Below are 23,921 nucleotides of genomic sequence, written 5' to 3'. Positions count from 1 at the left end.
CAGTATCGTGCATCGAACCTGGACTGGCATCTCATTTCATACATGATATTTTACATGTTTCACTGTTATTTTAGAGCAGAAATGTTGGTGAAATTTGTTTCATTTACTTTATTGTATTTGGTATTATATCTGTGGACGTTTTTCTGAAAGTTTCTTTGAGTAGTAAGTATATTTTTAGGACTAGTTTGTCTCCTCTTCTGCTTTTAAAATAAAAAATGCAATAAAAACAATACATTTTCTGTAGGGCAAATGTTTTCCTGTGCCCCTATATTTTTTATATGAAATTATCTTTTCATTATTTTCTTTTGACTGATTTTCTTTTGTTTTTAGTTTTTTAGCTTTCTAATTTATTAGAGTATGATCTACCAATACAATCTATTCAGATATTTTTAAAAATTCATTTTATGATACCTTTATGATTAATTTTTATCAGTGTTTCATAGGCATATATAAAACTATAAGCTTTGTTTAAGAGATAGGAAGTTTTCTGTATAGTTATTAAATCAAGTTTGTGGATTGTATTAATCAATTTCACTATTTCTATATTCATTTCACTTTATTTTGTCTATCTGTATATTTCTGACAAAAATGTACTGATTTCTTATTTCATTGAAATGTTTTTTTTGCATATTCAATACCCTTTGCTTTATATAATTTAACTTTTAAATTGTTTATGCTGTTTAGTCAGCGTAACCTTGAATTGCATATTGTGTGATATTAATATAACACTCATGCTTTCTTTGGGGGGCACTTTAGCTGATATTTCTTGGCTCTTCCCTTTATTTTAAGCTTTTCCTAGTCATTCAATTTTAAATGTTTCTTATAAACAGCCTGTATATGACCTTTGTCTTTTTAACTCATCTAACAGTCTGTCTTTTAGTGGGAGAATTCAGCTTTCTTTTGAATTCTAATGTGTGATTTTTTTTTTTTTAATTTTTACCTTGTTACTTATTTATGTTTGTGACTTTTTTCATTTTTTTTAATTTAGCATTTATTTTCAAGTTTATACTTATTTCCCAGTTTTCCCTTATTTATGTGTCAGTTATTCTGTATTTTTCCATTTCATTATTGGCCACCTTCCCTTTCGATTGTTCATAAATCCAATTTTTCCCTTTGTTTTAACATGAAAAATGATACCAACATTTTCCCTCACCTTCACACACTAATTCTCTCCTTTAATGTTCCTAAATTTCTTTGGAGATAATTTAATTTTTAGGTCCAGATTTATATTAGATGTTTCTGTGTTAAAAATTCGTATTGAACAGTTATTCTGTATTATGTATATTTTATTATTCATTTAGTTAATTCTGTATAGAAGGTAAAATAATTACATTCTTTGTTACATGAATGGTTTTATTTCTGATTCAGTTATTGATCCATTAGAATCCTTTCTGAAGTTCTTTCATTAATTGGGGCAGGAGGTGATATGATCTTTGAATCTTTAATTTTGGAAAACATTTCTCTCCCACTGAAGGATGTTTAGCTTGTACTGCTTTTTTCCTAGCAATCTAGATGTTACTGTTCTTTCTTGTCAATTCCAGCATTACAAATGAAAGGTTCAATGTTAATTTGATTATTTTTTAGTGTTAAGTAATTATTCTTTCTGGTAACTTGTAAGATTTCCTTTTTATCCTTAAAGTTTAGGAATTTTAGTGTGATACTCTTGAAGGTGTTCCTTTTTCTTCTTTAGTCCTGCCTGGATCTTGGAATGCCCTGTAAGGTTGCAATTCAATCTTTTCTTTAGTTTACAGAAATTTTCTTTCATATTACTTTAGCTGTTGCCTCTCTTCTATTATCTTTTTCTCTTCCCCCTTTTAGAGACTCTTTGGGAACTCTTCCTGTGGTTGGTATGTTAGTTAGGTTGCTTTAATCTGTTCTTCACGGCCTTGTTCTTTTTCCTTTATGATTTTCACCTCTTCATATTTTCAGTTCATAATTTGAGATTTCTTCCAGTTGATCCTTTAGTCTCTCTTAGTCACCATTTACAGTCCATCTTCTCTTTTAATTTATCTACTGAATTATTCAGCTTGAAGATTTTACCTTTAAATTTTTCACTTTTTATTTTCTTAAAATCTGTAGGAATTACTTTTTGTTCTCTGCTCGACTCTTCTTAAGTAGTCACACTATTTTTGACCTCTGTTTTGTCCCTATCCTTTGGGAAATCTGTTAGGTCTGTTCTCTCCTTCTCTCTCCTGTCATTGGGTATGTGGTTCACATGTGCACTGGGGTTCAGGTTGAGCTGTTAGTGGACCTTAGGTTGTTTTAATCCTATAAAGAATCTCAGCCTGCACTGTAGCAGCAGGCATGTTGTATATTTCATGTATACTTGGAGGATCTGTGCCTTCCTTCTAATCTTCTTGCATTCCCAGCCTCAGGGGGACAAGGGACTCCTTCTCCTCTTGAGTGCCTCCTGAGCACACACTTGTGCACTTATGTACATGTAGAACTCTTCTGGGTCTTGCTTGGAGCCCAGAGCAGAGCAAGTCCTACACGAGTCCTCTTTCAAGATGCTTACAATCCATGGCCACATTCTTCAGGCCCTGCTCACTACCTGCTGGCCTCTATATCACCAGCTGGCTCAAGAGAGGCAAATGGGTTGGATTTGGGATTGAAGTGGAGAAGGTAAGTCAAATCCAGGGTTCTTTTTCTCCCCAGAGTCTTGAATTTTTATGCTTTATTCATAGCCTCAGTTGGTATTTCATCCCTCTGTGCCTTTATCATGTGTTTAATGGCATTACAGAAGAAATTTCTATTTGGAAAGCCTATCTTTGACTGTCATGGTTTTCTCCAACCTATATGCATAACCTCTTGGACTTTACTAGAAAGTGGACTGTACTATACTTGGACTAGTCTAGGAAATGCCCTTTTAAGATACGCTTTGGACAAATAAACTCCTTTTGGAGAGTTTCTTGGTTTTAGATACACTTCTGAGAGAGTTTATTTGTTCCTATGCAAATTTTATTAAACAAGATATGAATGATCTGAATATCTTTACGCAACACAGAAGCCAGTTACAATGGGATAGAGACCAAGAATAAGAGGATAGATAGATGAAGAAATAGGAGCTGGAGGAAGAATCAGTTTTGGGTTATCAGTGGTGCTAGAAAAAGGATGTAATAACATGGACATTGAAAGTCATGTATAATCAGAAAACCTTTTTCTGGCCAATAGTCATAATCTGTTCTTTTCATAAGCCATCTACTGGACTTGCCAACAAGTAGTATTAGAAGCAGAGAAGGCAATGGCACCCCACTCCAGTACTCTTGCCTGGAAAAATCCCATGGGCGGAGGAGCCTGGTAGGCTACAGTCCATGGGGTCGCTAAGAGTTGTACACGACTGAGCGACTTCACTTTTACTTTTTACTTTCATGCACTGGAGAAGGAAATGGCAACCCACTCCAGTGTTCTTGCCTGGAGAATCCCAGGGTCGGGGGAGCTTGGTGGGCTGCCGTCTCTGGGATCACCCAGAGTCGGACATGACTGAAGCAACTTAGCAGCAGCAGCAGCAGCAGTATTAGAAGAGATTATGAATTAAAGGGACCCATTCTGTTCCAGAAAATTAAAACAAGGAAGCATTCAGTTGAATCTCAGTGGATGAAAGAAAATACTGTACCCTATATTCATATGTTGTAAAGTTAGTACAAACATATGTATATTTATGTTTAAACATTGGCCTTAAATATTTGAGATTTGAATTATGCACACATGTTCTCCCTAATACTGATATTCAGTTTGTGCTAATCAGCCTCAGGCAAAGAGAATTTAAATTATACAACATGTGTAAACTTCACATTGAATGGTAATTAGTCTGTGCAGCTTAGTGGCACTTAATATTGAGGTTAATAGTTCAGTAAATATTTTAAAAGTCAGTGACTTGATCCCCAATTTATATGGGATTGATAAACTGAGAATTAGTGAAAGCTTCTATTCTGTGTCAGTAAGAATTTACTTCCTGATGTTGTATCTAAGTCTCTGTTTACATTTATTATATGTATGAATATGGAGGCAGGTGACTACATGTGAACTTTGCCATTTATCACAGGCCCAGGCCAAAGAAAATGTAACCTTCTGGAATAGAAACTGTTCTCTCACCTTTTTGTTATTTTCTAATTTTTTGTCTGGGTGTTATTATGAAAATATGTTTCCCTTCTTTTTTTCTTCTTCTTCTTTTTTTTTTTTTTTTTTTTATGTTTCCCTTCTTAACTTTAAGTTGCTTTAGCTTAAAGATAGCTTTTGGATAAAGTGGAAGGAGCAAGAATAATTGGTTACTTGCTTGTATTAAGATTTGTTGGGTGGGTGAAAAGGTGACAGTAGGCATTTAATACCTAGACCAACATGGGGAGTAAAGTTATAAAACTTCTTGAGTTTTGTACTTAACATCATATGTATGTAATTAAGACGAGAACTTGAACTTTCTATGACACAAGAACCTGTGTCGTTACCACTATGTACTTTGCCTTAAGAATTCAGTTTGTCCTACAAAAGGATTTTGAAAATAAATCATGGAAGGACCCCTATAGAAGTCCTTTTTTTTTTCTTGGTGCAGAAATGTTATTATTTTTAAATTCTTAACTCTAGAAAATATGTTAGTAGGTTAAAATTTGTGTATTTATAAAACTGTACGTAATACTCCATGAAGACTGAATATTAAACAGCAGTGCTTGGGTGTTCTAGAGCCATAATTAGAATACTGTTTGCAAATTGCCAAAATTCTGTGGGTTAACAAACCAATTAAAAAAAAAAAACCTCAAGGATATTAGATTTCAAAACGTTCTTCCTTAATTTAGTTTGTCCATTATACTTTATATTTATTATTCATAGTATTGCTTAACATGCCAGGAAATGTCTTATAATAGGATTTATAAAATAACATCCTTTCAGTAATATGAATATGTACTGTCTTTAGCGTTCTGCTTTTAAATCTCAGATTAAAATATTTTATAAGGAATTATCTAGTTTAATGGATAAGACTTACAGTGTTTTAGGTGCAGAGCAAGCTGATTCAGTTATACATATATATTATTTTTCAAATTATTTTCTTTTCTAGGTTATACAAGACATTGACTATAGTTCCCTGTGCTATATAGTAAACCTTTGTTGCATATCTATTTTTTAATTAGAAATCTATCATTGTATTCATGCTAAGTGAAACAAATGGAATCAAAATAGAACAAATTTTTTAGGCAAACACTCGTAAGTTTTCTAAAATAGATATACATACTATGTATATGTGTGTGTGTGTGTAGCTTTTCTACTATGCTTGCTAAAGGCTTGAGAAAGAATATCAGAAAGAGAGATGGAAAAATTGGAAAACATAAAGTAAATGAAATGAGGGCACTGAATATGAAATAGAAAAAGTGAAACAAACTAGATAAAAGTAAAATATCATCGTATAGTCCAGTTGTTTTTAAACATGGTAGCTCATTAGAAACATTTCTGTAGCTTTGGATAAAAAAAGCTATTGCCTGGGCATTTGTATTTTTCAAAAAAAAATCCAAGAAAATTCTGGATTTTAAAAAGTGATTACAGGTTCTTGGTTGTAGTTTCTTCCTTTTCATTGCTTTAAATATATCATGTCATTCCCTTCTGGTTTGTAGAGTTTCTACAAATCAGAAATCAGCTGATAACCTGATGAAAATTCCCTTGTATGTCATTTGTCATTTTTCCCTTGTTGCTTTTAATAATTTATCTTTGTCTTTAATTTTTGTCAGTTTGGTTACTGTGTGTCTTGGTGTGTTCCTCCTTGGGTTTATCCTGCCTGGGACTTTGTGCTTACTGGACTTGGTTAACTGTTTCCTTTCCCATGTTAGGGAAGTTTTCAGATATTATCTCTTCAAATATTTTCTCAGGTCCTTACTCTTTCTCCTCCTTCTGGAACCCCTATAATGTGAATGTTGGTGCATTTAATGTTGTCTCAGAGGTCTCTTGAGAGTCCCTTGGACTGCAAGGAGATCCAACCAGTCCATTCTGAAGGAGATCAGCCCTGGGATTTCTTTGGAAGGAATGATGCTAAAGCTGAAACTCCAGTACTTTGGCCACCTGATGCGAAGAGTTGACTCATTGGAAAAGACTCTGATGCTGGGAGGGATTGGGGGCAAGAGGAGAAGGGGATGACAGAGGATGAGATGGCTGGATGGCATCACTGACTCGATGGACATGAGTCTGAGTGAACTCCGGGAGTTGGTGATGGACAGGGAGGCCTGGCATGCTGCGATTCATGGTGTCGCAAAGAGTTGGACATGACTGAGTGACTGATCTGATCTGATCTGATCAGAGGTCTCTTAGGCTATTTTAATTTTTTTGTTTGTTTTTTTCTTTGTCTATATTTTGTCCTGTAGCAGTGATTTCCCCATTCTGTCCTCCAGGTCATTTATCTGTTCTTCTGCCTCAGTTATTCTACTGTGGATTCCTTCTAGTGTATTATTCATCTCTTTTTGTTCTTTAGTTCTTGTAGGTCTTTGGTAAACATTTCTTGCATCTTTTCCATTGTTTTCCCACAATCCTAAATCATCTTCACTATCATTATTCTGAATTATTTTTCTGGAAGGTTGCCTATCTCCAGTTCATTTAGTTGTTTTTCTGGAGTTTGATCTTGTCCCTTCATCTGGGACATAACTTTCTGCTTTTTCATTCTGATTAACTTTCTGTAATGTGGTTTTTGTTCTAGCTGCTGTGGGATTGTGGTTCTTCTTGTTTCTTCTGTCTGCCCTCTGATGGAGGAGGCTAAGAGGCTTGTGTAGACATCTGGATGAGAGGGATTAATGGTGGGAAAAACTGGGTCTTGCTCTAGTGGGCAGGATCTTTCTCAGTAAAGCTTTAATCCAGTTATCTGCTGATGGATGGGATTGCGCTGTTCAGTCTGAGGCAACCCAGCCCTGGGGTCTGTGGGCTGTATGGTAGGGTTAACTGTGAACTCCAAGAGGGTTTACACCAAGGGGGACCTTCCAGGACTGCTGCTGCCAGGGCCCCTGTCTTTGTGTTGAACCCTGGCCAATCACACCTCTACCAGAGACCCTCTAACACTAGCGGGTAGTTTTGATTCAGTCTCCTGTGGGGGCTCTACTCCTTTCCTCTGGGTCCTGGTGTGCATAAGATTTTATTTGTGCTCTCCAAGACTGGAATCTCTGTTTCCTCCAGTCTTGTGGAAGTCCTATAATCAAATCCCTCTGACCTGCAAGGGCAGATTCCCTAGAGATTCCTAGTCTCTGTGAGGATCCCTAGTCTGGGAAGCCTGATGTGAGGTTCAGAACCTTTACAACAGTGGGAGAACTTACTTGGTATTATTGTTCTCCAGTTTGTGGGTCACCCACCCAGCAGGTTTGGGATTTATCATCATTGTGCCCCTCCTACCATCTCACTGTAGCTTCTTCTTTGTCTTTGGATGTGGGATATCTTTTCTTGGTGAGTTCCAGCATTCTCCTGTCAATGGTTATTCAACAGCTAGATGTGATTTTGGTGCTCTCACAGGAGGTGATGAGTACACGTCTTTCTACTTGTCCATCTTGAACAAGAAGCCCAAAATCTTTGTTCTTTTAGGTTTTTCTTTCCTTTCCTTTTATTTTTCTTCCTTTTTTTTTTTTTTTTTTTTTTTTTTGTTGTTGCTAGTGGGTGGGAGACATATTCCTCAACTGAAGAAGTTTGGTTAGAAAAAATTGCTATTTATCTAAAATTGAGAATTATTTTATTTCTTTTTGAGGTCTTGTGATTCTTCATGTTAAAAAGTTATTAAAATTTAATATTATCTACCTCAGTATGTGACCCTTGGCTGTTTTTTCCTACCTCCTTTTCAATCTTTGCTGTAGTTGCATGCCACTCCCTAAATATAATCTGTTTTAGTTCATTATAATCCATGGTCTCCATGTACCTTTTTATTCTTGTATTTCTAGAAATTACCTGCTTATCCTTAAGGACCTAACTGAGGTGTTGATTCTCCAAGAATCTCTGAATTATTCTTCTCTCCATCCCCCCACAGAATTAATTTCCTCTCTCCTTTTTGTCATCGTAGCCCTTTGTAGGTAGCTCCCAAACAGCTAGCTATTCATCATAGATGTGTCATAGTTATTAAGAGTGGGGGCCATGTGTTACCCAGCTTTGTCTCTTCCAGGACAAGCATCGAGCGAACATTTGTTGAACTGAAATGTTCAGAACGCCATGCTTGTCATGACTGAGAAAACAACTTGCCTCATTAAACTCCTCGATCACGGCTGCCCGCACTCACTGTTGCTTGCAGACCCTACTCCCACCTGTTCTATGGTGGTTGTCGGGTTCTATTAAAACGCACTTGGGAGCACTCAACAGAGGGTCATTTTGAGGAGCTGGAGTGCAAGGGGACTGGCGTTTAGCCTTCATTGACGTTTCATTTTGAGAGTTTGCTTTTCTTCCCACCTTTCTGCAGGATCCTAACAGGAGTATCCATACCAGCAGCAGCAGCAGCAGCAGCAGTTGTAGCAGCAGCAGCAGCAGCAGCAGTAGCAGCAGCAGCAGCAGCAGTAGCAGCAGCAGCAGCAGCAGCAGCAGTAGCAGCAGCAGCAGCAGCAGCAGCAGCACCAGTTTTTCCAAGCCTCACAAATTAATGAAGGAGCACAAGGAAAAACCTTCTAAAGACTCCAGAGAACATAAAAGTGCCTTCAAAGAACCTTCCAGGGATCACAACAAATCTTCCAAAGAATCCTCTAAGAAACCCAAAGAAAATAAGCCACTGAAAGAAGAAAAAATCGTTCCTAAGATGGCCTTCAAGGAACCGAAACCCATGTCAAAAGAGCCAAAACCCGACAGTAACTTACTCACGATCACCAGTGGACAGCAAGATAAGAAGGCTCCTAGTAAAAGACCCCCCATTTCAGATTCTGAAGAACTCTCAGCCAAAAAAAGGAAAAAGAGTAGCTCAGAGGCTTTATTTAAAAGTTTTTCTAGCGCACCACCACTGATACTCACTTGTTCTGCTGATAAAAAACAGATAAAAGATAAATCTCATGTCAAGATGGGAAAGGTCAAAATTGAAAGTGAGACATCAGAGAAGAAGAAATCAACTTTACCACCATTTGATGATATTGTGGATCCCAATGATTCCGACGTGGAAGAGAATATGTCCTCTAAGTCTGATGTGAGTAGTCTGCTTGTTTTTTCTCCTTTCCCTTGTTAATTTTTCGATAGCTTCAGGATAAAGATGGAGGAAGAAAACTGACGGTTGCACCATAAAATGGTAGCAAGAAAGGAGACATGGCCTAGAAATGAATTTGCTTGACCAACAGAAAGAAGGAAATGAAATCATTAAGGAATGTGCAGATGTGTAGGCTATGATTTAAGTTGTTTAAGGAAAGATATATTCCATAGTATAATAATGGGTCATTTGAATGGCAGCTGAAAAATCTAGATGCTCATCAGAACTTAGTTGCTGTGCCTTTTCAGTGACTGTGGATTTAGGAAAGTGAAAAGAATGCAATGAAACTAGAATACATCAGAAAGCAAATTTTAAAAAGAAACAAAATATTAGGGTACAGTTATAGTGTTGATCTTTTTGTTCAGTAGAATTATGTAGTTTGTTTATATAGACTAAAAATTGGTGATGGTATTTTTTTAGTACTTTTATTGAGGCAAAATTTTTATAACAATATACTATATATTTTAAATATGTAATTTGATACATTTTGATGTATATGTGTGTCATGAAACCAGATAATGGTATTTTGAAAATGAAATATTTAATTTTTCCTCCTGTAATATAACTGCCCATTTGGAAAGGGGAAGAGTGTATAATCTTCATTACAAGGTTTGCTGACTGGTAGCATTATCTTTTGTGTGTTCCTTAAAGAACATCTGGCCATCTAATAATCCCCCAAAATATTGTTTGATGTTAAGACTTAAACTTACAATTATAGATTTCTTAGAGTTGAAAAGGAATTTCAGGTTACCTATTCTAACCTCCTTCCAATGTAGGAGATCCTACATTTCTAGTGACAGTACTATTAGTTATTCCTTTCTATTTCTGGAGAATGAACATTATTTACTAGGAAGTTATCTCTTCCTCACTTCCCATTTTTCTCTAACTTTGGTCCTCTGCTGTTACTTATCAGTCATGATTGGTCCCACTAATCTCTTTGAGATATCAGTATTTCTAAACAATGTTCAGGGAAGACTTCTGGCTAAAAATCGCCGATCGTTTTAGAATACTTTTCTTTCTGTTACATAGAGAGGCTACACTAAAGTTCCTAGCTCAAAGGCTGGCAAGGGCTAGGAGGCCTTAGCAGATTCTCCATTTGCACTGGTCTGGGTAGAAAGGCAGCCAGGTTTAGGACATGGCATCAGATCAAGAGACCACCTCCTTCCTCCCTAGTCTCTGTCAAAATTTTAAATCAGATTATGGGCAGAGTAGCATATAAACACTGGAGATGGGGTAACTTGTTCCAGTGTTTGGTAAAGGCCTTAAAGTGATCATTTGTGAAATGGAGATGAAAGCAATGGATTTCACAAGCATTTATTTTTCCTCCTTTGCTTTATTCCTCTCCTCTTAATTCAAAACTTGCTCTCAGTACAGAACTTTTTTGGTATGTTTGACTTTTATTTCAAGTCACTCTGAAACCTTCAGTGATGCTGTTGGGGTGTGACCAGTCTGTCAAGATCCTCAAGTTTAGCAACTTTGTTTCTCCATATTCTGTCCTGTTGTAGTTCTTCTAGAACAGAGGTTTTCCAATTGTGGTTTGTGATTTACTAGTGAGCCATGAAATCAATTTAGCATGTCATCACCAGCATTAAAAAAGGAAATAAGAATATATTGTAACTAGTATGGTAAGGAATGGTTTGTGAAATGTTTATTTTAGAGACTGTGTATATATTTCTTACAGTAGTAGGTCATCATCAAAATTTTGAAATGCACCTTTCTTGACTATTTGCTGATTTGTGAGAAGACCAAATAACATTAATAAAACACTATTTAAAAAAAAATCCTTTTTTATTTGGTTGCATTGAATCATGGTTGTGGCTCTCGGGCTTCAGTAGTTGCAGCTTTTGGGCTCTAGAGCACAGGCTCAGTAGTTGCCAATTGGGCTTAGTTGCCCTGCAGGAGTGGGTTTTATTCTCCTGACAGGGATTGTGCCCGTGTCCCCTGCATTGGAAGGCAGATCTTAACCACTGGACCACCAGGGAAGTCCCTATAAAGCACCATGGAATGAATGAGCTTTCTATATGAAGTTATCACAAATGATCTTCCTCTTTAGCTAACTCTGTGTATTCTTAGTTTTATTTGATTCTTCCCTCCCTTTCATATGTAATTTTTAAGATACAACTTTTCCTAAATTTCATGTTCAACTTGATAAATTTATCCAAAGCAATATCTTGAAAAACCTTCTGGAATGAAGAGTTAGAGTTGTAATTCCGTTTGGTAGATAGGAAATTTTTAAGATGGTTCATGACATATTAGAGCCACCTATCCAGTGATCGTAACAGGGGTTTTTGTAGTAGTTTACATATCATACAAGGAAACCCTCTAAAAACGTTTGGGTATTCAGTTAAGTTGAGTTGCTCAGTTGTGTCTGAATCTTTGCAAGCCCAAGGACTGCAACATGCCAGACTTCCCTGTCTATCACCAACTCCCGGAGTTTTCTCAAACTCATGTCCATTCAGTCGGTGATGCCAGCCAACCATCTCATCCTCTGTCGTCCCCTTCCCCTCCTGCCTTCGATCTTTCCCAGCGAGTGAGTTCTTTGCAGGAGGTGGCCAAAGTATTGGAGGTTCAGCTTCAGCATTGGTCTTTCCAATGAATATTCAGAACTGATTTCCTTAAGGATTGACTGGTTTGATCTCCTTGCAGTCCAAGGAACTCTCAGGAGTCCTCTCCAGCAACCCAGTTAAAAGGATCAATTCTCCCATGCTCAGGTTTTTTTATGGTCCAGCTCTCACATCCATACATGACTACTGGAAAAGCCCTAGCTTTAACTAGATGGACCTTTGTTGGCAAAGTAATGTCTCTGCTTTTTAATATGTGCCTAGGTTTGTCATAGCTATTCTTCCAAGGAACAAGCATCTTTTAGTTTCACAGCTGCAGTCACCATCTGCAGTGAGTTTGGAGCCCAAGGAAGTAAAGTTGGTCACTGTTTCCATTGTTTCCCCACCTATTTGCCATGAAGTGATGGGACCAGTCGCCATGATCCTCATTCTTTGAAAGTTGAGTTTTAAGCCAACTTTTTCACTCTCCTCTTTTACTTTCATCAAGAGGCTCTTTAGTTCCTCTTTGTTTTCTGCCATATGGGTGGTGTCATCTGGTGCTCGCTTTGGCAGCACATATACTAAAAATAGAGTGGTTTCATCTGCATATCTGAGGTTATTGATATTTCTCCTGGCAATCTTGATTCCAGCTTGTGCTTCATCCAGCTTGGCATTTCACATGATGTACTCTGCATATAAGTTAAATAAGCAGGGTGACAATATATAGCCTTGACATACTCCTTTCCCAATTTGGAACCAGTGCATAGTTCCATGTCCGGTTCTAACTGTTGCTTCTTGACCTGCATACTGATTTCTCAGAAGGCAGTTTAAGGTGGTCTGGTATTCTCATCTCTTTAAGAATTTTCCACAGTTCATTGTGATTCGCACAGTCAAAGACTTTGGCATAGTCAGTAAAGCAGAAATAGATGTTTTTCTGGAACTCTCTTGCTTGCTTGAAATGTTCGCTTGGTATGTCTAATTTTCTTGAGTTCTCTAGTCTTTCCCATTCTATTGTTTCCCTCTATTTCTATGCATTGATCACTGAGGAAGGCTTTCTTATCTCTCCTTGCTATTTGGAACTCTGCATTCAGATGGATATATCTTTCCTTTCTCCTTTGCCTTTCACTTCTCTTCTTTTCTCAGCTATTTGTAAGGCCTCCTCAGACAGCCATTTTGCCTTTTTGCGTTTCTTTTTCTTGGGGATGGTTTTGATCACCTCTTCCTGTACAATGTTATGAACCTCTGTCCATAGTTCTTCAGATACTGTGTCTATCAGATCTAATCCCTTGAATCTGTCACTTCTGCTGTATAATTGAAGGGATTTGATTTAGGTCATACCTGAATGGTCTAGTGGTTTTCCCTAATTTTGTCAATTGAAGTCTGAATTTTGCAATAAGGAGTTCATGTTCTGAGCCACAGTCAGCTCCCAGTCTTGTTTTTGCTGACTGTATAGAGCTTCTCCATCCTCAGCTGTAAAGAACATAATCTGATTTCCGTATTGTCCATGTGTAGAGTTTTCTCTTGTATTGTTGGAAGAGGGTGTTTGCTATGACCAGTGTGCTCTCTTGGCAAAACTCTGTTAGCCTTTGCTGTACTTCATTTTGGGGTTATTTGGGTGTAAAATCCAACAGCTGTACTTTCCTTATTGGTTTTCTAGTAGTGCTTTTATCGTTGCTGCTATTGGTTTAATATTCTACATATAGGTGGTAGAACAGAAAAGAATTGACTAAAAGTTGTTTCAAGTAAGCCAGGGTCCAAAAGACTTTATGTTTGCAAAGGAGGATGAAAGAGAGCTGAAATTCTCTTTCTCCACTGGTTAAGGTAACTTATGTTTGGCCTTTCTGCTACCTGGTGACCCTTCTGTGGTTAAGACCAAAGGAACAGGAAGCAATTGTAATGGACAGCACTAAGCTACCCCTAGCCTTCCCTTGGCAAGCAATTGATTGGATAGCTTGGGACAGACCCACCTTCAAGGACACCATTCCCATTGTCCTGGTGGTGAGCCTGTCTGCATCTGAGTAAGTAGGATCAGATGACCTGATCTGTCTGAGGACCTTTCCGGCTTCATTATTTGAACATCAGTCAGATTTATGTTCATTGGTGGAGGGCCGGGTAGAGGGTAATTTAACACATAGCAGGCAGAGATCATGGACTTTGGAAACAGTAGAAGGACACAAAAAGAAATTGAACCAAGTATGAGGAATTGGGGAGGGCCAGGGGAAAAGGTTATTCACTTGGTATGTCTGTAAAGAAAGTATCTTGTCTTGGCACAGGATAGTTAGGATTAGAAGGAAGAATTTTTTAAAAAGAGCTTTTCCATAATTAAATTAGATTTGGGTTTTATATAAAAAATAAAAATCAATGCTGTTAAGATGGATTAGGAAGCTTAGACTGTTGATTCGTATGTTTCTTCATTTGATTCTCATCGTATGTTTCTTGGTTATGATTTTTATATACTTTGGTTTTTTAAAAATATTTATTTATTTATTTGGCTGTATTGGGTCTTAGCTGTGACACATGAGGTCTTTTGTTGCAGAGCACTGGCTCTCCACTTGTGGCATGCACTCAGAAGTTTGCAGTTTGTGGGCTTGGCTGCTCTATGGCATGTGGGATCTTAGTTCCCCTACCAGAGATTGAACTCATGTCACCTGCATTAGAAGGCGGATTGTTAACCCCTAGACCATCAGAGAAGTCCCTGATTTTTATATACTTTGTATGTGAGTAGAGAAAAAAAAAGTGTATCCTTGGTTTATATGCCTGTATGATTTTTGAGGAATCATTTATTTGTTGATGTGCATGTGGGTAGGGAGGTAGTAATCAAGTAATTAGGAGTCTGTACTGTGGTGTCAGACAGGCTGTTGTTTTTTTAATAAACTTTTTATTTTGTATAGTAGGCTGCAGTCCATGGGGTCGCTAGAAGTCAGACACAACTGAGTGACTTCACTTTCACTTTTCACTTTCATGCATTGGAGAAGGCAATGGCACCCCACTCCAGTACTCTTGCCTGGAAAATCCCATGGATGGAGGAGCCTGGTGGGCTGCAGTCCATGGGGTCGCTAAGAGTCGGACACGACTGAGTGACTTCACTTTCACTTTTCACTTTCATGCATTGGAGAAGGAAATGGCAACCCACTCCAGTGTTCTTGCCTAAAGGATCCCAGGGACGGGGGAGCCTGGTGGGCTGCCGTCGATGAGGTCGCACAGAGTCGGACATGACTGAAGTGACTTAGCAGCAGGAGCAGCAGCATAGCCAAGTAACAATGTTCTGATAGTCTCAGGTAGACAGTAAAAGGGCTCAGGCCATATATGTACATGTATCCATTCTCCCCCAAACTCCTCTCCAATAGGCTGCCACATAACATTGAGCAGAGTTCCCTGTGCCATACAGTACGTCCTTGTTGGTTATTCATTTTAAATATAGAGGTGTGTACACATCCATCTCAAACTCCCTACTATCCCTCCCCCCTGTTCTTCCCCTCTGGCAACTATGAGTTTGTTCTCTAAATCTATGAGTCAGAGCTGTTTTGAATCCCAGCTCTACCAGTAATCTTGGGCAAATAATTTGACCTTCTATATTTCTAATTTTCTTTTCTTTATTTTTTACTTTTGTGAAATAGAGATATTGCCTTTACTTTTCAGGATTATTGTGAAAATAGTCAATTTAGGTAAAGCACTTAATACACTAACCAAAAAATGTTATGAGCTATTTATTGTTCCATGATTTGGCTTCTGGCAGTCCTTATTACCTATAGCTTTGAAGGAGATTTTTTTAATATTCAGAAATACTTTAGAATTCTAGTGTACTTTTTCAAGTGTGGGTTAAATGTTTTAAAGGGGAAAAAGCACTTGAAATACATGTCTCTTTGCCCTGGATTTTGCGTTGAGGAGGTATACGGCCTTGATAGTGATGTGCACGTGTAATATGGTAACTGGAAAAATACAGGACAGGGAATCTCAGTATTAAATCAAAAGTTAAGCCAAAGTTCCCCAGGATCTTTTTAGCTTTTTAATTAAATGAAATAAAGGGCTAGAGCTTACCTAGTACTGCATTGGTAGGCACTTGGTAGTTTTTTTTTTTTTTTATTGCTATTACTATTAAAAGAAGACATCCTAAGAAATGATTTATCTTTGGATTACTATTAATATGACTGAAAGAGTAATTTTTAAATAGGATTTGAAATTCCTGAAATGCTTCTCATTTTATAAAGAAACCTAAAATTGTCACATGAAAGTCCATCAATAATTTTCCTTTACAGAATTTGGGAGGTGGAAGCTGGGAGGGTGGGGAGGGAGGCAGAAGGACTGTTTTTATAGTGGGTGAACATTTATCGAAGACTGAAAACATGATAAGGGCCTGTTTTTGTTGTGTATGTAAATTTCAGCATTAAGAAATTTTGCATTTAAGAACTTAGGTAATTCCATTAGAGTAAAGCTGTTCTTGGTTGAAGAATTCATCTTTTTGTAGCCATAATGGCCACTTGTGGCAAGTGGTTGTTCTTACTAGTAACTGGCACTAACTAGCAGCAAGAAAGGGTAAGGATCTGAATGTGTCTGGGTCAACTAGAAGTTTGTAATTCTGTTTTTCATTAACCTGTTGAAAGGTTAATTTAGAATAAAAACAAATCCTTTAACTGTAGTTCCCTAGTTTTTCTTTTTCACGTAACTCTGCTTTTAAAGGGAAGTTTATTGAGTTAATGTTGTTTTGTGATATGAGGAAGTTCAGTATTCATAGCAGAAGAGAGGGAAAAACAGTAAAAGAAAATCGAAATAACCATGTATGATCAGATTCAGTTATGGTAGTAATTTCCTTATCATTGCCTTCACTTTTTTTTTTTTTTAATCTTGCTTTGTAGAGATTTAATCATAATTTAAAAGTACAGAAGTTAAAAGTTTTCATTATGTTTCCTTGTAAATGGGCAGACTACATTTGGCAGTGTGAGAAATGAAATTTTAATCATATCTTGATAGTTTGGCTTACCAGTGTTTTCTTAGATAAAATCTTGACAAAGAACAATGAAATCTCATCAGATGGAGTGGGTTTTCCGGAGGGTGGTTGGTGGTTCAGATACAGAGTAAAGACTTCAAACCAGCTTAGCAGAAAGTTTCTTTGGAAAGAAAAAAAGGAAGAAGGAAAAAGAAACTCTCCTCCCTGCACTCCCCCTCAGCCCCGCTTTTGTGGTGCCTCATTTCCTCTGGCCCCGCCCTGTCCCCTGCCCTGCTTACACTGTCTGGAGCTGGCAGTAAATGTCCTGCTGTTGAAGCACTGGCCTCAGGTTTTTATGTGATGGAACGTTGTGGCAGTCAGAGAAGAAGGTCTTTATTGTGCTTTCAAAGTGGCTTTTTAATGACTTGTAATTCCAGCACATGCAAGAGCTGTAAAGTCTGTAAGGATGGTGAGTGAGCAGCTGGAGAGGCCATTCATTAAAGGGCTGCCCTGACCCTCTGGGGAGGGGGGTGCTCTCTTGTTCTGGACTCCTATTCTCTGCATATTATAACTGGAAGTAAACAGTACCTGAAGGCGTGTACTTCTCCTCTATAGATGTAGCCCTGGGGTGGAACATTCTTTAACATCGTTGGCAGAAAGGTAACTTTGTTGGATGCCAGGAGACACTGCACCTGACCTGTTTCCTAATGCTTGGTTGGTTGTTGTCTGCTGTCTGTGCTCAATGGGATCAGATGCAGGAGGCGCAGCCTAGCCAGTCCACTGGTCCTTTGTTCAGACACATTCCTCACTTATTCCAAAAAGGATTTGAAACAATTAAACCGGATATATTAAAACAAAAAACTAAGAGGCTCTTTCTCTTCCATGTTTGGGTGCTATACCATGCCCGAATGGTTTTTCAGTTTTTAAGTTAAATTATTCCTTAGAAGCCCTTAGGTAGCTGAGGGTCATGAACAGAGAAGGGGCCCTATCATTGAAGAATTGGTTGTCATCAAGAATTGCCAGCACTCACCATTTTCACTTGCTTGTATTGAATTTTCTCTCTCCCAGTAAATTTCGTGAGCCTCCTTCAAGGAAGCTGCTTTGCCTGTTCAGTGCATTCTTGTTTCTTATCCTAGGGCCTGTGATTTTTATGTCATTGTCCCATCTGTCATCTAGACACAAAGTCAAGGATGTGACTCAACGTGGTATTTGCACAACTAGCTTTACCATGTCATCATGATGCCTGATATTTGTAGCTAAACTTTCCTTCAGTGCTTTCTGTGTGCCAGTCACCCTTCTAAGTACTTCACTTGTTTTAACTCACTTAATTCTCAAAACAACTCTGTGAAAGACTCATTATTCCCATTTTATAGATGGGAAAACTGAGGCTCAAAGATTAAGAAACTTGCCCAACATCGCTGTGTTTAAAGTAGAGCCAGAATTTGATCCTATTTGGTAGAGGATGCACTCAAGAGGATTCAGGGGTGAGGGAAATCTTACTGTTCCAGGAATTCATATTGTGATTACAGAGATGTGCTTCATGAAATTGGCATCACTGCTGTGAAAGCCTTTTGTGTTTATTTGTGTGTTGGCCAACTCTGGTTGGCATGGGTGATCTTAGTTCCCCAATCGGGGATCAAAACCCCTGCCTCCTGCCTTGGAAGTGCAGAATCTTAACTACTGGACCACCAGGGAAGTCTCTTGTGTGTGTGTACGTATTTTGATGAAAGCCTTTGATACCGTATTTCTTATTCCATTTATGAATCCTGTTTCTTTGACCTCTCCATTTGTTTGGGCTCTACCAACAGCCTTCAGGAGGTGACAGGTTGTCTTCATGGGTGGGTTTGGCATGCACAGTCAGAACTGAGGGATGTGCAATGAAACATCCAGGGACCTCTCACTTCATACACATATTCACTTAAAATAAAACCAACCCTCGTAGTTCTGAATTTTAACATTATTGTGATGTATCATCAGCACTGGTTCCCAGCTCTCAAAAGTTTCCCCACCTTGCTTCTGTGTGAGAATTTATGGATAACAGAGCTGAGCTGTAATTTTGAGCTTTCCCAGAAGGTGCCACCAAATAACAAATGCTGTCCTCCAGTTTGAAGATTTTTTTTGAATCTTCTAGTTCCATTTTGTAACTTCATGTTACAATGCCTCTAAGGTATTCAAAACATCGACTGGGCTTTCTTTGAATTAGGAGACAAGATAATGCAGTGGATTTAGGTAGAGGGTGGTTTTCTTTTGGTGTCTATGTAATTATTTAACCAAGTTTGAGAAATTGTTCTCAGTGGGTAACAATTTATGACTGTAAACTTTCAAGGCAGTGTCAAGGTCCACAAAGAAAAATTACCCCTAAGAGGCTTCTTTAGGTCACTAAAGGTGACTGCACAGTGAGATGTTCCCAGATAAAGTCAAAGATCCTTCTATTAGGTGAAAGAAAATGGAAAAGCATTTACTGAAGTGTGTGGAGACAACAGGCTTTGCCTTTGAATTCTGAAGATGTGGGGGATGGGGATGGTGGGGGCTTGGGATAGGGAGAAATTGTCAGAGTCAGTGACACAGAGAAAAGGAGATTTCCTTGCCTTGCTTGGTCATGGGAAGAAAATATACATATGGGGTCCTCAGATGTTACTTAAGTAAATAAGTAAGGTAATTACTAGAATGCCCTGGTTTAGGACCTGAGTGTTTAGAATCATAGGACTGTTTTTTTTTTTTTTTAATTAAATTGTTGACCCGTGCTTTATTTTCTGACTCTTCTTCTGCTTTTGCTTTAAATATGATAAAATCATCATGTCCCTTTGAGTAACTACAAACATTTCCTTCTAAACATGTTTGGTTTTAGTGTTCTTCGATTACATTTGTCTTATTTAACGACATTTGAAAATATTTATGTGGTTCAGTTCAGTTCAGTTCAGTCGCTCACTCCTATATACAAACACTGTATTAGGTAGTACTGATGGTACAACATTGGAATTTAGGCTCAGTTTTGAGGGAAGGGAAGCATGCATTAGTGGGGTTCGGGGTAGATGGGTAGGAGAAGGCGTTCTTTTTTTTTCCCCCTTTTTGGCTGCACTGGGTCTTCGGTGTTATGTGTAGGCTTCCTCTAGTTGCGGTGAGTGGAGGCAGCTGTCTAGTTGCATTGCACGCCTTCTCACTGTGGTGGCTTCTCTTCTTGCTGAGCGTGGGCTCATGGGCTCCAGTAGTTGTGGCCCATGGGCTTAGTTGCCCCATGGCATGTGGGATCTTCCCAGACCAGGGGTTGAACCCATGTCCCCTGCACTGGCAGATGGATCCCTAACCACTGCACCACCAGGGAAGTCTGGAGAAGGCAGTTTATGATTGGAGGAACAAATGTAGACAAATCTGTGTAGACCTTACTGCAAATGAAGAGAGCTCTTACGTACGAATCCCTGCAGTTAATTTATCAAACTGGTTTGTCAGGAATGAAGAAAACCTTAATTGAACTCAACTTCACGAGGCATGTCCTAGTCACATTTCACTCTGCAGCCTCTTATTTATTCTGTATAATATGTGAGATAGATTCCCCCCTCCTCATGTTACTATGTGAAAGCAGCAGAACTAGAATTTGAATCCAGGTCTAAACCATGCCCAAGCCCATGTACTGTACCATCGATTACACCTTGTTGAGAAAGAAAGGAATTGCATCAAATTAAAACCACTGTGGGACTGATTAAATCTTTTCAAGAAAAAAGACTAATTAGCAGCATTAACTCTCTGACCTTCTGGCTTTCTCTGACCCCCTGACAGTGGGACCACAATTCAGTGAAAGGCGGGGAATAAGAAGTAAGATGTATTAGTCATGTACTCATTGGAAAAGATGCTGATGCTGGGAAAGATTGAAGGCAAAGGGATGAAGCAGGCAGCAGGAGATAAAATGGTTGGATGACATCACTGACTCAATGGACATGAATTTGAGCAACCTCCAGGAAATAGTGGAGGACGGAGGAGCCTGGTGTACTACAGTCCATGGGGTCAAAAAGAGTTGGACATGGCTTAGTGACTAAACAATAATAAAGCCACAGTATTTGGCTTCTTGGCTATGAATAATGGGTGCAGTGAGCTGGCTTCGATTTTCACAGTGCTGATCAACTCATGCTTTATATCATTTTCAAAGCAGTAGAATTGCAGAATATATTGAGAAGTGGTGGTTCTTTAGAGTCTATCCAAGGGTACTTACTGATGTACTGACTTACTAGCTTTTTTCTTACACATTATACCAGAGGCTAGGACCCGGCCAGTGTGACTGTGTGAGCTCCCATCTACCACATTGTATCGTCTTAAGGTTGTACTTATAGTCAAAGGCTTTGGCATAGTCATTGAAGCAGAAGTAGATGTTTTTCTAGAATTCTCTTGCTTTTTCTATGATCCAACAGATGTTGGCGATTTGATCTCTGGTTAGTTCCTCTGCGTCTTCTAAGTCCAGCTTGTACATGTGGAAATTCCCAGATCACATACCTCTGAAGCCTAGCTTGACGGATTTTGAGCATTACCTTGCCAGCATGTGAAATGAGCACAATTGTGTGATAGTTTGAACATTCTTTGGCATTGTCTTTCTTTGGGATTGGAATGAAAACTAACCTTTTTCAGTCCTGTGGTCGCTGCTGAGTTTTCCAAATTTGCTGGCATATTGAGTGAAGCACTTTAGCAGCATTATCTTTTAGGATTTGAAATAGATCAGCTGGAATTCCATCACCTCCACCAGCTTTGTTCATAGCGATGCTTCCTAAGGCCAACTTGACTTCACACTCCAGGATGTCTGCTTCTAGGTGATTGACCACACCATCATTGTTATCTGGGTCATTAAAACCTTTTTTGTACAGTTCTTCTGTGTATTCTTGCAACCTCTTCTCAATATCTTCTGCTTCTGTTAGGTCCATACCATTTCTGTCCTTTATTGTGCCCACCTTTGTCTGAAATGTTCCATTGGTATCTCCAATTTTCTTAACGAGATCTCTGGTCTTTCCCATTCTATTGTTTTCCTCTGTTTTTTTGCATTGTTTGCTTAAGAAGGCTTTCTCCTCTCTCCTTGCTATTCTCTACAACTCTGCATTTAAATGGGTATATCTTTCTTTTTCTCCTTTGCCTTTTTCTTCTCGTCTTTTCTCAGCTATTTGTAAAGCTCCTTTGACAACCACTTTGCTTTCTTGCATTTCTTTTTCTTGGGATGGTTTTGGTCACCACCTCCTGTACAATGTTATGAACCTCCATCCATAGTTCTTTAGGTACTCTGTCTACCAGATCTAATCCTTTGAAACTATTAGGAATGTAGAGTTCCCTTGTCCTAGAACATGGCCATCCCTGGGCCCGCATCCTGGGCCCAGGAGAGGCGTGGCCCTCCAGCATCAACTTGGAATCTAAAGATGAAACCAAATCGACTTTCTAGTGGTAGGCTGTAAAATGTGGATTTTAATGATGGTGATAAGATTATGAATGCAAACTTCCACTCAGGTATTAATTCATGCAAAATTTTTAAGTATGTCATAGACAAAGACTTAAAGTTTTTGTTTAGTAATTTACTAATAGTGTTCTATGAAGACCTGGTGTTGGTAGGTGTTCTTGTAAAGATTAAGAGGCAAAGCTGCAGTCTAGGAATTTAGTGATTTATAATCCATGGTCATCACGTATTTTTAATTTCAGTACTCTTTCCAAGGAGTCACTTTCACTTGGCCTAACCTTAGATCATGTTGTGAATCAAAACAGAGTGTTGCTGAAAGTCCACCCTGGATTAAAATGTTTAGTATCTGACAGATTCTACGTGAAGTGATCTGACACATTTTCAGAGTTGTAAAGTGCTCACTCTATTTTCACGTTTCCTCCTCTTTCTCATTATTCTCCGGGGTTATTTTAATTAAAGGTGAACATCAAACTTGTTTCTGATCTTTCGATGGATTATTTTATTTATTTTTTGGCCACATTGCACACAGCATGTGGGGTCTTAGTTCCCCTCCCAGGGATCGAACCCATACCCCCTACATTGGGATCACAGAGTCTTAATCACTGGATGGCCAAGGAAGTCCCATGATGGGTTATTTTAAAGTGCTGGGTTATCTGATAACTTTATGTGAGAGTCATGCCTTACACTTGCTTACGAAGCTTGCATTCACTGTCTAGCAACTAACTTTCAGAAACATGCAACAAGTTACCTCTCCACTTTTATGTTTTTATTTTTTCATACTTAAAACAGTATTTGTTTATTTGGCTGTACCAGGTCTTAGTTGTGGTATGTGAGATCTTTTTTAGTCACAGCATGCAAATTCTTAGTTGTGACATATGGCATCTAGTTCCCTGACCAGGGATTGAACCTGGGCCCCCTGCACTGGGAGTGCTGAGTGTTAGTCACTGGACCATCAGTCAGAGAAGTCCCTCCTCTCCATTTTTAAAGACCAGCCATGCACAGTCCTCCTTCGACTGTACAATAAGACCAGTGAGTCTCAGATCCCTCTCCTAAAACTAAGGTTAAAGGAAGGTGGTGATGTGTTCCATGGTGCCTGTCTTTTGATCTTCATCATATTAATAGCTTTGTTGTCTCTCTTCTCTTTTTAGAAAACCCTCCACAGCTTACTATGTACTCTTTTAAAGATATAAGACCAAATTTGGAAACCATGAACATCTATTTTTAATACAGCATTTTTTTCACCCTTTAGAAAATCCTAGCATTTTTAAAAGCAGGAAGACTTTGGAAATTTCCTTTTACAACTTGCCTTTTGCAGAGGAGACCTTGAGACCAGGTTTTATAACCTGCCCAAGATCAGGATGCTCTCATTGCCCCCCAAAAGGCCCTCAGGAGGTAGGCGCCTGGTTGGTGTGCCAGTTGATGTTGATGTGCCAGTTGCAACTGTTGATGTCCAGTTGCAACAATTTATAACCCTTCATACATCCTTCACTCCTTTTCTCAAACTCTTCTCCACTTGAACATTTTTATCTGCTTCCTAATGAGTGGTTTTCAGAGAAGGCAATGGCACCCCACTCCAGTACTTTTGCCTGGAAAATCCCATGGATGGAGGAGCCTGGTAGGCTGCAGTCCATGGGGTCGCTAAGAGTCGGACACGACTGAGTGACTTCACTTTGACTTTTCACTTTCATGCATTGGAGAAGGAAATGGCAACCCACTCCAATGTTCTTGCCTGGAGAATCCCAGGGACGGGGGAGCCTGGTGGGCTGCCGTCTATGGGGTCGCACAGAGTCGGACACGACTGAAGCAACTTGGCAGCAGCAGCAGCAGCAGCAGCAATGAGTGCTTTTACCCACTAGGCATGAGACTTCCTGGTCC

At 38.7% G+C, this 23,921-nt stretch overlaps 1 protein-coding gene across 2 annotated transcripts in view; it reads left to right on the top strand.

The window, feature by feature from the left end:
• The window catches only part of MLLT3 (MLLT3 super elongation complex subunit), a 289,781-nt gene that overhangs the window by 206,008 nt on the left and 59,852 nt on the right, over positions 1 to 23,921 (top strand). For both annotated transcript variants that reach the window (XM_070375956.1, XM_070375957.1), the window contains exon 5: positions 8,396 to 9,103. In XM_070375956.1, coding sequence (XP_070232057.1) covers positions 8,396 to 9,103 — 708 coding nt within the window. The remainder of the gene's footprint in view (positions 1 to 8,395; positions 9,104 to 23,921) is intronic.

Source organism: Bos mutus, chromosome 8 (genome assembly GCF_027580195.1).
Source record: "Bos mutus isolate GX-2022 chromosome 8, NWIPB_WYAK_1.1, whole genome shotgun sequence".
NCBI lineage: Eukaryota > Metazoa > Chordata > Mammalia > Artiodactyla > Bovidae > Bos > Bos mutus.
Note: the sequence above shows the minus strand (reverse complement) of the source record. Positions and strands in the feature narration are given on the sequence as shown.